This window comes from Zootermopsis nevadensis, unplaced genomic scaffold (assembly GCF_977971745.1).
Source record: "Zootermopsis nevadensis isolate Lab colony 2312 unplaced genomic scaffold, Znev_1.0 Znev_ptg000023l, whole genome shotgun sequence".
NCBI lineage: Eukaryota > Metazoa > Arthropoda > Insecta > Blattodea > Termopsidae > Zootermopsis > Zootermopsis nevadensis.
The window spans coordinates 3476498-3491973 of record NW_028259155.1 but is presented as its reverse complement, the minus strand read 5'-3'; the positions used below and the strand labels follow the sequence as shown (position 1 = coordinate 3491973).

Below are 15476 nucleotides of genomic sequence, written 5' to 3'. Positions count from 1 at the left end.
ACAGTTTCAGCCTGTCCTTTGGAATTTTTAAATTCTTTAGTTCTTGAAGACAGAATCTTTTGTTGTAGACTAACCGTGTAGATTTCGTTGTCATTAGTTGAAGATCGCTGTACTGTATGAAGGTTATATAGCCTTATACATTTATCTGAAAACAAGTTTGAATTTCCTACAGAATATAACTTTATTTCTTGTATGTTGCAAAAAAATAATTTAATTGTAAATGCTTTATTTTATTAATAATACACAGTCGTGAAACTGACATCACTGTGGAAGTCACACATGTTGGCTGTTTGTGGTTCTATAATGTGGAGTTATGAAGAATAAACACCTGAAATAATTTAGTTTGTTGGGGTCAGAGGTATGGGCAGTGTGATTTCAGAAAACTGGGCTGAAATTAAAGATATTTGAAGGAGAGTCTGTCCCAAATATTTTCTATCTTTCTCATTGTACGTTCGTATGTTCCATCAGTAAGGGCGCACGATGTTAATGACACATCTTTCTCTTTAACTTTGTGTGTCTTATTTCACTGGAGAAAATTATTTAATGATTTTTTTTGCAGGTTGAGAGTCATGTGAGAGATAAAATAACGCAACAGTTAGCTGAAATCTGCGGTGATACCCTGTCGTGTCATGTGGAGGATATGGCTACAGTATGTGACCAAATTCTGTCAGGCCTAGAGGAAGAATCAAATATAGTGACTAGAAAGAGACGGCACAATAGCATACCAAGAAATGTTAGTATTGTGACATATTTTACAACCATAATTTGATTTATCACATTATATTCCAACTCCTCTTTCTGCTTTGTTCCCTGTGTCTTTTTACAGATCATAGAAACTTTAAACTTATTTGTCTGAGGTTTAAATGCCGTAATCAGGAATCAGCAACGTACTAACGGGTTTTGGTGCATGGTGTTGTAGGTTGGAACTGTGTCTAATGGAGCAATCAGAATGATGAACGTAACAAAGAGATTTTCTAGCCAAAGTATAACCATGAATGAGACACTGAATGCCATAGACTCAACATACCTGAACGTACATGGGAAGAAAGCTGTTGAGAAGACCCAAGGGAACAAGATTGAACTTCAGTTTCATATGATAGGTGAGAGCCTGTTTCCGTTCTTTCAGGCCATGAACGAGAGGTTACCATGACCTAATTTATCACTTCCCTTATGATACAGTCCATGAATCTTGACTTGTGGCCCGAACACTGGTATTCTGCAGCTGTATATGACGACCTAGGTTAAAGCTGTGTTCCGTCACCACATTCTCAGTGTGGTACAGACAAATGTGTTGATGGTGCTCCTTATCACTAATCTAAGTTGAACGCCCAGTTTTTCCAGTGTATAAACCTTTCCACACTCGTAGGAAATGCTATGTACACCTGGAATTTTTAGGGTGAGGTCAACCTTGGGCTGAAGAAAACTGAAAAGCTTCTTTGGCAGGAGAGCCATCATCTTGATTTTATGTGTACATAGCACTCTGCTGATGTGGTTGAAGGTGGTGTCAGCAAAGGGTAAGAACGTCACTGAGTATGTAGTATGGTGGTCCAAATCCTACGTTCCCATGTGATAAAGGTTAATTAAAATAAATATTTGGGGACTAAACATTAGCATACTAGAGCAAATGCCTCTTTTGTGTCTATGTTTAATTCTTTCTTACCATTCATTTTATTGCAGTTATTTGATTGTTCAGATTTCTCCTTCTCACAAGAATTTTAAAGCAACACTGAACCACTATCTCTTCCAGGTCATGTCAAAGGTATGCAGAATCAAACAAATCTACAAATTCTGCAATCTGGAATGAATCGAGCGAAGGATTCCCTCCACCATTCAGTAAGGAAGGGAACCGTGCTGAACTTCCCACATCGCAAGAAACCGCTAAAAATCAAACATGTTGAGTTCAAGGATACATCAAAGTTCATTTGTGCGCCTGGCTCCGTATTTAAAGGCAGCACATGTGTGAAGTGTCCAGTGGGAACATACTGTAACATGACCATTAGTTCATGTCAGTCATGTCCAATCGGTCATTATCAACCTCTGGAGGGAAGCATTATCTGTCTCTCTTGTCCGCCAGGAACATCAACAAGAAGGACACATGCAAAGAATGTACATGAATGTCGACGTAAGTGCGTATTGATGCAGACTAGTTCACTATTTATTTTTCGGGCTGTTTTTGTATGGGATTCTTTACATAAATCTTTCTTGACTTATGCTTTCCCATTGAGTCTATGTATGTTTGCTTTCTATGCTGGAGGTGGAGGGGAGGCCATTGGTATGTATTGAAAGCTAGAGTCATCATTCGTGCCTATTTTAGTGGAAGAGATCAGTTGTTGAGGTCCTTATTTGGTTCCTTGTAGGACATGTTCTTTTGTCAGTATTTGAAAGTTAGATACCTAGAAACTATACATATTAATTTTCCATATGTGAAAACGTAATATTTTCTAGATTTGTACAACTTTTCGTCCTCATGATTCACGACATTGACCATAATTCCTTATTTCTCCTTGACATGAAGTGATGTTATTTCTTTGCAGTAACAATTAAGTTAAATGGAATCTCCAGCTATCTGTTCCTCGACATTCTTAAATGTAAATTTACGGTTTTAGGTCACAATAAAACTGAAAATTTGCAAAAATGTAAATAGAATTAAGTATATGAGTATGTGACAAGTATATAACTGCAATACTCATGATTATTCATGGTAACGGTGAAGATAAGTGACATGAACAACTGGATATAATGGATAATCCGAAAAATATTGTTTAATTAATTTTTAAGTTATAAATACCTCATTATTTTTTATGGTAGTTCTGCGTCTTCTGTAATAATTAAAAGCAATAATAATGAAATTATGTGGTGACTAATTTATGAAAATGCTTATTGCTGTTCATTTTTGGGACTTTTTATATTCTTGCATACTTTTTCAAGAATAATGGAAGTTGCGTGTAATTAACAGATAGTTACTGCAATCTTTTTATCAGCTCTTTGCCCTCCGGGTTGTTTTGGCCGGAAACGTAAACACTGGAAGAGTTCTACAGTACCTGGCTTGACACCCTGCACGACGTGTGACTACGGAAGCTACCAGCCCAAACCTGGCCAAACAGAATGTTCACACTGTCCGGGCAACTGGACAACTCTTAAGAGGGGTTCTGTTGATCTTGGTGATTGTAAAGGTAACTTACGGTGATGGTGTAACAAAAGGATTGCCATGTTATGGCTTGCAGGCACTCCACAAGGATTCAGAATCACATGATATCCTTAAGTAACCACTTCAATACTAGTGTTCATGTTCTATTGTTGGTTAGTTTACATAAAATAAATTTATTTAATAATGTGTGTTAACATAATATTTGCATGGTCTAGGCAGTAACTCAGGTCCCAGTCCGAGAAAAGGATGGAAGGATCCTGTTCATAATATGTCGCCAACCTCCTGTAAAGGAGACGGCACAATAAAGAAGAAAGTAACTTTGGTATTTATGTACAAATCCATATATTGTTACTGCCCAAAAGAGCAGTATCACTGTCTATTTATCTAATCCACAAATATTTGTTTTATCGACCATTATTATTCCATCATCAAAATGCAGTTGCTTTACACTTTTCTGTTCATAGACATTTATTTAGTACTGTTACATAATGAGGTAGTGTCTATTTATTTCTTCAATGGATTCCATGACACATAGACACAATGTTTTCTTTTTTTATTCTTTAAAGTTTTTATAATTCTTGTTTTTGTTATATAGAGGTATTTATTTACAGCCTTCTGCCCACCAGGGGAGATATCTCAGTCAGGATTAGTTCCGTGCCTGAAATGTCCTCCAGGTTATAATCAAACTCTGGAAGGACAGAATTTCTGCTACAATGAAAATGGAGAACAGGTTGGAGTCGAGTGCCTCTTGCAGCCCTGTCTTAATGGAGGATCATGTCACAGTTTGGGGTCAGGTGTTTTCACCTGTGAATGTAGCCCAAGCTTTATAGGTAAATTTAACCACTTCCGCCATTATCCCATATTTCCTCAGTTATGAGATACACGTCTTTTTTCACATTTTAAAATCTGTGAAATTGGCACACACGTCACATTTGATGGCGTCTGATAATCGATACAGTATCTTTTTCCTGAAAAATCGATTGTTAAGTCAAGGGTGTATCTTATAATTGATGGTATCTTCAAATCAAGAAGATATAGTAACTCATGCTGAAAATTATGCTCTAAATATATTATTCCCAGTTAATTTGTTGTGGCTGCAGCTATGAATTATTACCCCGCATTACTGTCATTCGTAGCAGTAATGTTAACTGGAACCAGTAGTTTGTAGTTCACTGAGAGATTGTACCTCTGATGAAGACTTATAACATGTGATACAAGTCTGTAGTGTAGCATCCCAATGTGTTGTGTTGAACTCTCGGTTTCTCTGCCTGTCGCTTTTCACACACTCTGTTCACTGTCTGCTTCTGTAGAAGCGGGGAATTGAACCTGATGACGACACCATTTACAACGCTGGTTTGAAACAAGTTCAAGCGAACAGGCAGTGAACAGAGATATGAAAAGTGACAGATAGAAAAATGAAGAGTTCAACAAGCGTTGAATTGGAAAGGACAGATATTGACTCAGATGTGGCATTTTTCAACTGAGGATGGATAGGGTCTGGTTAAAATTTGAACCAAATGCTATATGCGTCTTATTACACAGGATCATATTGTGAGTTACAAGTGAAGAACTGTGACTCTAGCCCTTGTCTGCATGGTGCTTCCTGTATGGACACTGAGCCATCCCAGTATAACTGTTCTTGTCTGCCTGGATACTCTGGTCTTAATTGTGAGGTAAATCACTTCATTTGTAGTACTAAACCATTTAAGAACATACAGTAGTCAATATTTTTATTATTTTAGATTTTACCTTGAGATTTTTTCTTGGTTTCTGAAGTAAGACAGCTTTTACATACACGGAACAAGGATAAAAGGACTTTAGTTTACTACATTTGTCATGTCATTATTTAGGTAATGAAACATCACTTAAATTTTCATTGTTCGTACTTCACATAGTCGTAGAATTATATTCAATGAACAAATGGAAATTTTAATAATTTAGAATTAAAACTAATTGTTGCTTTTGCATAATCCAGATGCGTTTGTATAAATTAATAAAACTTGTCATGACGGTTTAGGTTTGTCATTTTCAGTTCATATTGAAGACTTCAATAACTTTCTTCATTCTCTAAAGATGACTTTTCATTATTTATTCAGCTACAACTTACACAAAATTATATTTAATCATAGCCTTTTATGCACTAAAACATAGTGATACAAACTCTCTTCTCTTATAAGAGTAGACGGTTTTAGTTGGCTTGTCCTAATACACACCTTTGTTTTTTAGGTAGAAATTAATGAATGCATTTCTAATCCTTGTTTGAATGGTGCAGTATGTGTTGATGGTATCAACAGCTTTACATGCCTTTGCGTGGATGGATTTCAAGGTACATCCTTCTGTTTGTATTCATTTATAAATATAAGTAATACACAAAAAGCATTTTGAGTCATCTGTAATAGAATACTGGAATTTATCTTTTTCTACAGTTATAATAAAATATAAATTTGTTGAACTGGTCATGCTCATTGAAAGATTGTTTAAAATTGTGTGTTAAGTTATAAAAGAATTGATGTAATCGTCACATTAATCCGTTACACGTTTAAAACGTTGAAAATGTTTATTTGGCCTTTTCAGTAATAAATCTGTTCAGAGTAAGATGAATCCACTCCACACCTTCCATTCATAGTTTCCTTAATATTTTTTATGTTGTCATCCTGATTATGCATAGGTCTTCTTAGTGATTTCTTCTGCTCAGGTTTTTAACCAAAATTTTGTATGCATTTCTTGGATTGTTCTTGCATGATGCATGCCCCATTCTTCTCATCCTCATTGATTTAATCATCCTATTATTTGGTGAAGGGCACAAATTATGGAGCCCACTGAAAGAAAACGGGAAATTACGGAATGAGATTTGAAGTTTCACAGCGGCGAGTATGAACATGGCTGTCTTCTGGGTTGTTGCAGCATATAGTCTGATATAAATTTACCAGTGTTTAAGAGGTGCTTGCTGCCTCTAGCAGGACGATGAGTACTCACAGTGCAGCAACACGGAATACAGCCATCTTTAGGGAAATACAGTTTAAACAGTTGGTATTATCACAAATGCCATAAATACCTTATAAAGTGTTTAGTATAGGGATTTTTGTGATTGTTCACAGGGCTGTTGTGTGAGGAAAATATTAATGAATGCGTAGCACTTCCTTGTCTACACAATGCCACTTGTATTGACGGCATTGCCAGTTACAGCTGCCAGTGTCTTCAGGGTTATTCTGGCAGATTTTGCGAAGTAGAACCATTTGATTCTTGCTTGAGTGAACCGTGCTATAGTGCTGCTACTTGTGTTGTTAGCGGCCTTAATTACAGGTGAGATAAGGGTGGTGTGGTTAAAGTCGATCAGAACTTTATGGTATGTGCCATGCCCTCACCATGGTCAGATTCCATGTGTGGGCTGTAGATATCCTCTGCCAGATATAAGTTTTGTTGTTTCTTTGTTAATGGGAGAAAATAAAATTCCATTCCATGGTTACTGTCACCTCGGAAGTTGCATCTTCCCCTCTAAAGTGGTCAGACATTGATGTTACAAAGGTCAAAGGACCAGAACTGGAGACATTAGGAACATAAATTATGTGGTCTTAATAATTGACACTTTGATTCTTACGATGTGTAGCAAATTTTTGTCTTAATCAGAAAAGTGTAATCCCAGTTTCGGGATAATAAATTTTTGTTTTCAGCTGTGAATGTCCTGACGGATTTGAAGGAAGAAACTGCGAAATAAATACAGATGACTGTTACAGCAGGCCATGCACCAATAATGGAACATGTATTGATTTGGTAGCAGGATACAAATGTAAATGTACAACATTGTACACTGGAAATCACTGTGAATCGAGTGAGTTGACTTTCAGAAATAGAACATGTTTGATGAACATTAAATAGTATGAGTATTTCACATCACAATTTTATTGACAGGGAAACATAATTTCATTTAGAATAAATTGATAGTCATTGAAATAGATATATTTAGTGCATTCCATTGGTATTATTGGTGAAATTAAGATTAGTGATGAACTCTGGCCATCAGAAAACCTTAATTTGCATTTACAGAACTTCCTTCGGAATATTTCCTCCGTTTTCCATCATCTGGAACGACGGACTATGTGCTTCTGACTGGTCCACATTCACCACTCAGTGAGGTAAGCTACTGTAATTGTCTGTGCCGAGTGTGACAGATCATAAGATGCGAGATTTTAGGTTTTCACGGTAGTGACGATGATTTTCTTTTGGGTTCTGGCTCTGTGTGGACTGGTTGGTGTATGTCAGTGTTTTGGAGAAGCGTACTCGACTCCATCGTGGAGACAGTGTTAAAATAAGTGGAGGAATTGATATGCTTCAGTGTTGCTTACTTTTGTATTACTTTTGGATCTAAGAGGTCATTTATTGTTAATGGTATGCTGCCTTTAATTTTAATTTAAACCCTACATTATTGCCTTTTACAGTTTGTTATTAATTATATTTAAAAAATGTAGAATATTACAATTCCACAACAGACGATATTTCTGATAACTAAGAAGAGAATTTGGAATGTTGTGTCTTGTTTTAGGTTTCTGTGTGTTTGTGGCTGAAATCTACTGACAGTTTCAACTATGGCACTGTCTTCTCTTACGCAACAAATACTTCAGACAACAGTTTCACACTTACTGACTACAATGGGTAAGTACTGCAGCTACATGAGTTATACTGACTGTCCCGGTTACGATTCTTATGGTCTCCCTCTGCCATTCTAGGCAAGTGGCGAGATGGTATCTTCTCAAAAGGGGACATAACCCACTTTGTACCAATTCCTTTCCCTGTTTAATCACCGTACAACCTCTTGTAAATGACACATTTTATTTTATACGAACTATAATTTCATTACTCAGAATATGTATATTTGTATTTATTTTTACAGTGTGAAGATGTACCAGAAGTAAAAATAAAGCTTTGTATTTTAACAGACATGTCAAGAATTATCTAAACTTTGATTCTGAATCGTGGCAAACAGACGTGACTGAGCTTTCCAAATTATGTTTTAGTTTCGTCTTGTATGTGAATGGTGAACGGATTGTGACGGACATTACAGCAAATGATGGATCCTGGCATTCCATATGTGTCATGTGGCATTCTTTAAATGGGGAATGGAGCATCTATATTGATGGGAAACTTGGTGATAATGGAACGGGCCTTGCAAATGGAACATTCATTGCAGGTGAGGAGGGAATATTGATAATTAGCCGCAGAGATAATAATTTTTATTTTGTGTTATGTCGTTCATATGATGATGAAATTCTTTTAGGATCTTTCACTAATCATGTGTACATAAGTCATGGTTTTTTGACTCGATATCATAGTATTTGTGAAGACTGAGATATTTTTTCAGATGAGTGATATACCACTTCTGTTAATCAGAATCAGAGTGAACTGGTGGCGTACTCAGAAAGGCTAAGAAAATATAAAGAGGTCCAGGAAATAATATTACAGTTGAGCTCTTCCCTTGAATGTTGCTACACGGCACTTTTCTGACAAAACGTCTTGCCGACTTTTGACCAAAATCTTTTCCTGTGCATCATTATACAAAGGTCAATTTGCAACTGGCTGTTTGATGACAGTATCATTATGTAACTGCCATTCATAAGTTTTCTACCCTAGAATAATGCTCTGTTAAGGTAATATTATCAGGGGTTCAAAATGGCTCAAAACGTGTCCCAGATATAAATACAAACAATAAAGTTGTTGTTGTTTATTTTAAGGCGATGGAATTATGGTTCTGGGTCAGGAGCAGGATCTGATGGGCAGTGGTTTTAGTGAGGCAGAGTCCTTCATGGGGTACCTCTCCAGTGTTGCCATGTGGGATTATATTCTCCAAGTGACAGAGATTTGGAACTTAACAATGCTGTGTGAGATGTCTTCCAGAGCTGGAAACATCTTCATGTGGACAGATTTCTTGACTGGAATTCATGGAGATCTGAGAGTATGGCCTTTTATATCATCTTACTATTTGAATTTTTTTTAATCTTGTCACAGTATGACACCCGAGCGACAATAATATTTGCTTACTTACGTGTTGTTTTATTTAAGATGGTTTCTGTGTTATAAAAAGTGCCAATTTATTTGCTATGAAATGTTAAAGTACTGCTCATACAAACTTCCAAGAAACTTGCAGCATTTTTTTCTAGACCATTCATAATTTATCTTTTAACGCTCCTTTGTATTTTTTGGATGTGAGGTTGGTAAGCTGTGTTTTCCCTGATGTGTTCCCCTGTAGCTGAGCATATGATGATGATTAACTGTTTCAGATAGAAAATTCTTCGTTCTGTTCAGACTGTGTTGTTCCAACAGCTCCTTTCCATGGAACTGTGTCTGTATCGAGTGCAGGCAGTGTTGCCGTATATTCCTGCAACCCAGGATTTTCTCTGTGGTGGGGGAATATAGAACTCACAACAATAGAAAGGAAGTGCCTGAAGCAAGGAGAATGGGATGGCCCAACTCCATTCTGCATACGTATGAAAATTACTCTTTCAGAAGGATATTTCAAAATTATTTCTGGTTTTTAACAGTATAAACTCTGCTGACATAAATAGATTCAGTATGTAGCGTAGCTTAAGAAAGCAGTTATTCATTACATTTGTTAAAGGGTATTTTTTTTAATTTTCAGTTTATTATTCTGATTGTATTAGATGAAGAAGAAATATTCAATAATTTCTAAATATAATTTACTTTTTTATAACAGGAAGAAGTTGTGGCTTCCCAGGATACTTCACTCGGGGTGTGATACGTGGACGATCGTACCGTTACACCGACACCATTCATTATTATTGTAATCGTGGTTACAAACAGATTGGTACTCCAGTCCGAGTGTGTATGGCCAATGGTAAATGGAGTGGGGAGGTTCCAATATGTGAAGGTTGGTATGATAGTACATTATTTGTAATGAAACCTTGAATCTGTTAAACTTCATGAATACTCTGTGCAACAAATTTGAAGTACTTAAAACTTTCTAAGTGCAAAAGCAGAAGTTACGTGTGTGTGTTTAAGATCATTGTTTTGTGTGGTGTTTGGAAATGCGCAAAACAATTGAAAATCCATGTATCTTAGAATGTATGTATTTTTGGGTTTCTTATTCATTTGGTTATTCGTTTCCACTTCCCCCTCTGTTATTCTATTGATTTAATTCAGACTGTCGGATTCCATAGGTAAGACGTGTGAGATTATTAAACCTCCAGCCAATGGGAGTGTTAGATCTCTCTTGCTTGAGTCCAGTGATGGCCAATGGAACTACAGCACAACACTGCAGTATGGGCACCAGGTAGAAGTGGAATGTGATGTGGGCTTCCAGTTAGAGGGAGCCAGCATACTGATGTGCCTTGAAGATGGACAGTGGGATGACGCTGTCCCTGTCTGTCGTGTCTCAGGCTGCAAGAACCCTCCGCTGTAAGTATCTGTGTTAACCCTTTCACTGGCACACAAATATATCTGTAGCTTACCCTAAATATATTAATTTTATGTGGCTTTTGTACAATGGGCGTTGAGGTTAACCCTTTAAAGGCTAGTGATAACTGTATGTAGCGTCTGATTTAAAAATTTAGGTGGGGGTTACTCTTGAATTATTAGGATGACTGTAATGATGAATTGGGATGTACTGATGAAAATCACAGAAGGTTGTAGGACAATTAATCTGTGGGCTGAAATTCAAACACATGACCTCGAAAATAGTTACGCTATGTATTTTTTATTTTTTCAGGATATCTCATGGGTCTATCAGGAATTTTCATACAAATATATCGGCAGTAAATTTCACTACAAATTATTATAATAGTAAAGAATTTTCAGTATCAGTTGACAGAAACAGAGGAGATCGGTATGACGCTGAAGCGGTGGTGTATGACTTCGGGAAGCAATTAACTTATGAATGTGAGACTGGGCATGTTTTCCGTCATGACACAGAAAACTCAGAGCTGCACATTACCTGTGATGAAAATGGTGTTTGGAACGGCCAAGTTACTGACTGCGTTATTGTTGAATGTCCGACACCTTTGGCGTTAGATCATGGTAGGGTTTCATTAAAGACAAATTACAGTGATACTGCAAATGAGAGAAGACAAAATGCATCAATTTTATCAAGTGATGGAAGTCTTTATGTGTATGGCACTGAGATTGAAGTAAGTTGTGAGCTGGGGTACAGACTTGTTGGTCCCGGTATTCGTGAGTGTTTGAAAAATGGTAAATGGTCTTCGTCAGAGCCACACTGCGAACGGGTGACGTGCGATCTATCGACGCTCGGTCTGCATTCCGATCCTCCCACTCGTGTCACAGAAAATGGTGAATTTAATGTTAGTGGTGATTTTTATGATGCCTTAGCAGATTTTATATGCAAACCTGGCTTCAGACTAACTTTTCCCATGTTCAATTCATCGTGGTCGCTGACGAAACTTACTTGGACTTGTCAGCTAAGTGGTTCCTGGGTGTTGTTCAACAATACTTATGCTGGAAGTGAGTTGATTGATGCTATTCTGAAGAGAGGTCAGGCTTTGTGTAAGCCTTTTCAGTACAAATGTCCTCAACCCAAGGTAAGATATCATGACATTTGAATTTCTTGAAGTCTGTAATTTCTTTCTGAAATTGTTGCCATACTTTGACCCTTTTGTGATAGTGGGGCAGTTTCCGCTAACAGGTGTTTTTTTTTGTCACTGTCGATGGTAGTATTCCACAAAATTTATGTAATATGTTCATTGAAAGATTATATCCCACATTAGTATTAATTCTGGAAGTAATTTTTGTTAAACGTATTTTGGATGTGAAGAGTTATGCAGCAGCGTTGGATTTTAGTTTGCTTATAACATTATGTGTATCACTAACTGATTGTCTGACAGAATCAAGTATGTCTCTTTGTCGCGTGCAATAAATTGAGTAGGTATTTGATATTAATTCACACAGCTATGAATGTGTGCAACAGCCTCCCATGTCCTTCGTTATTACGATGCTTTTGCGAAACTTCAGTTTTGCCATTTGTGTAGTCTTCTACTGAAACAAGGCTATTGTCGTGAGATCCCGTCAAGTATGATACTGTGGTTTATTGCTACCGCAGCGTGCTAGCAGATTAGAAGAATGGGTATGCACAAAAGATCATTTAATGGTCACAGTGCAAGGGTTGCCTTGACACCCACCGCATTTACATACAAACAACATGTTACATTATATCCAACTTCATACCCCATATATTAAATCACTTGAGGTACAGTCACATCATAATACATGTTTTCTGTATCCTCCCTTAGGATCCTGATAATGGGTACATCCTTAAGGATGAATCATCTGAAATTTTTACAGTAGGTAGTGCTGTAAAATTCAAATGTCGATTGGGTTACATCCTTCATGGTTCAGATATTTCCACTTGCGAAGAAGATGGACAGTGGAGTCATGATAACACAACGTGTGCTCGTAAGTACCACACTCAACTCGCAGACATACCAAATTAATGCATATGACAAATAACTAAGCACTAGCATTGCAAATTAATTTCTGTCCCCAGTTTGAGTTTCATGTATAATTTTCACTTTTGGAATAGTTTTTGATGTGGCTTATCCATAGATGCCAAAGTTATATACATTTTGGGGTCCGCAGTGCCCGCGCGGTCTGAGGTGTGGGTCTTGTGCTGCTTGGTCGCTGGGATCGTGGGTTCGAATCCCACTCAAGCCATGGATGTTTGTCCGCGTTTTTCTGTGTTGTGCTGTCCTATGTACAGGTAGAGGCCTTGCGACGGGCCGATCCGTCGTCCAAGGAGTCGTACCGAATGTCCATAGATCGAGCCAATGGAAAGTTGGGACCCGCAGTGCTCAGGCACTTGAAGAACGGGTCGTTCCCAGTATCCCAGCATCCAGTAGTCCTGTAGGTGGTTAGCAAATATTTGGATACGCTGACGTCTTAACTTTGTTTAAATTCCTTACAGCTGTGCAGTGTCAGACTCCTCCTACTCCACATCATACAGAGTTAGACAATATTGCCAAGGAATATCTGTATGGTAACATGTTGTACTATCGTTGTAAGGAAGGCTACAAAGCATTTGGTGTTATGACATCTCGTTGCCTTGCCACTGGCAAGTGGGCCCGGGTTCGAGGAAAATGCACGCGTAAGTGGTTTGCTTCTTTGTTATTCAATGTTCAGTAAAGAAAAATCACTTTATTATTTACAGGGTGACCTAAATGTTCTCAGGACTGCCATTGAAAAGGTTAAAATGCGACACACTGTATTTTCAGACGTGTAGAGAAATAGCTAAAATAAATTTTTTCATTGTTAGTTCTAAGTCTGTCAGTAACACTGTTTTACTGGAGACATATAAACAGAGATTCTAGAAGTGGTGAAAGATGGTAAATCATTTTCTTCAACTTTACAATATTATCATATGCATTATATGACCTTGAACCTTTATAGTCAGTTTAAATTGTTTGCAAGATATAATTTTAATTTCGATAGTTGGAAATTTGATCTTTACTTTGAGTACTCTTGAGTCAGATGTATGACAGATGTCTTGCTCTGTTTTTTTGTAAAAATCAAAATCATGAGGATCCAAGGAATATGATGGCATAATAATTGGTGAAACTTTGAGTAATCATCATCATATATTTTTATACTGTGATTTCTGTGATTAAGTTTCAAAGAATGACAAAATAAACGAAACACAACAAATTAAAAAAGCAAAAGTGAATTTTATGTGATAGATGGAAAATTCCATTTTATATGATCACAGAAGCATAAGGGTAATATTCTGTAATTTAAGGTTATGTCACTCGTAGATAAATGCATGTGCAATAAAACAAGAATCTGATTAAAAATATCAAAATCAGCTCAGTTATGACAGAACTGGAAGGTGAGTATAGGGAAATTAAAATACCACGAGATTGATATAACTTTATTCACAGGAAGGGAATTTGTTATCATACTTTGGTCAGTGGCAGAGATCACAAATAAAATGTTATGAGTTATGACAAAAATTTTGTTTTTTAAGACTTAGAATTCTTGTTACATGATTCTGATTAATTCCTTTAGGTGTTTCATGTGGCAAACCACCTGTTCAAAATGGTGCAACAATTCTTGGAGATTCTTACCTTTATCAGGACCATGTGGTTTACGGTTGTCCACCTGGTAAGTTGGTATACATCACACGGTACAATATTAACTTTTAGTGTGGACTTAGATGAGTGTGAATATTTAAGAAAGGAATTAAGTGAACCAGCAACACAACTTATTTGATACATGTATATATAAAATGAAAAACCATTGCATGCTTTGACTTTTTTGGGTTATCGTCAGATGGTAGATACATATAAAAAACTTATTGAATTTATGTTATGTTGCAGGCTACGTTACTAAACGAATCCATTTCAGATTGGTTTATCAGTATGTATTATACTGTTAACCTTTATGCTTTATATATGGTCCGGCTGGATGTTGGACTAATGTACCACTAAACTGTTGACCTTGAGTTAAATTCTGGCTGACAGCCAGATACAATTTAAAAATGATAAAATATCAGAATTTAAAATTATTTAGTTCTAATACACTCACTTTGTATGTTACTGTGTGTAGAAATAAATAAATTTAGATTTTTATTTTAGGAATGAAAGTGAGCTCTCATCCTGTCATCACGTGTCTAAGTGATGGAACGTGGAGTGGAAATCCAACCTGTCAGGAAACTTGAGTAAGGCGTTATAAGGCGGTTCCTTTCCACTCAGTAACTGCATCTGTGCTCTATCTTACATTGACTGATACTTGAACACAGGGATAAATTAAACACATCTCTAATATGCCACAGATTTAAAGGAAAGCTCGTCTGTCTGATGCCATATATTTCAATCAGTCTTTTCCTCATTTTTGTAGAAAGAAATAGGTTAGTGAGATCGCTGTACTGTCTCTGTTTTCCAGTTTCAACTGTTAAACGAGTCAACTGATGTACACAAAATGTTAACGTATGTTTTGATTTCCTATAATCAATATTAAAATCATGGTTAATTCACAGATGTATGTATGCGTTATGGTTTATCATCATCAGCATTACTATTAGGCTTTGGACCAGTGATCGCTTAAATTTTTAAAATATATTTTTAAGTCACCAAATGCAGAAGTATGATTGACCCTCTAAGATAACCTGGGCAAAGCAAGTTATGATCCTATTATATTATAAATGGGGGAATCACCGATTTCTTTCCCACGAGAAAACATTCTACGCGGCGTGGCATGTAAACCAACGTTTTTTTTACTGGCTAGATTAGTTTTAATATCCAAGAACAGTTCAGTATAATTATCATGTAATAATTTTCTGATAATTATTGTAATAAATACATTTTTTAAAAGTTTA

General features: G+C 36.6%; 1 protein-coding gene across 5 annotated transcripts in view; it reads left to right on the top strand.

Moving 5' to 3' along the window:
• Positions 1–15476, top strand: part of LOC110833033 (sushi, von Willebrand factor type A, EGF and pentraxin domain-containing protein 1-like) — a 26815-nt gene extending 11339 nt beyond the window's left edge. For 4 of the 5 annotated variants that reach the window (XM_087354681.1, XM_087354682.1, XM_022070610.2 and 1 more), the window contains exons 17-37: positions 560–733; positions 920–1100; positions 1748–2122; positions 2982–3173; positions 3760–3978; positions 4691–4821; positions 5375–5474; positions 6247–6451; positions 6820–6977; positions 7193–7281; positions 7689–7798; positions 8161–8333; positions 8875–9095; positions 9421–9625; positions 9855–10028; positions 10318–10555; positions 10866–11691; positions 12400–12562; positions 13071–13250; positions 14168–14263; positions 14737–15476. In XM_087354681.1, coding sequence (XP_087210807.1) covers positions 560–733; positions 920–1100; positions 1748–2122; positions 2982–3173; positions 3760–3978; positions 4691–4821; positions 5375–5474; positions 6247–6451; positions 6820–6977; positions 7193–7281; positions 7689–7798; positions 8161–8333; positions 8875–9095; positions 9421–9625; positions 9855–10028; positions 10318–10555; positions 10866–11691; positions 12400–12562; positions 13071–13250; positions 14168–14263; positions 14737–14819 — 4293 coding nt within the window. In that variant the 3' untranslated portion in view covers positions 14820–15476. The other variant, XM_087354683.1, reaches the window with a different exon arrangement.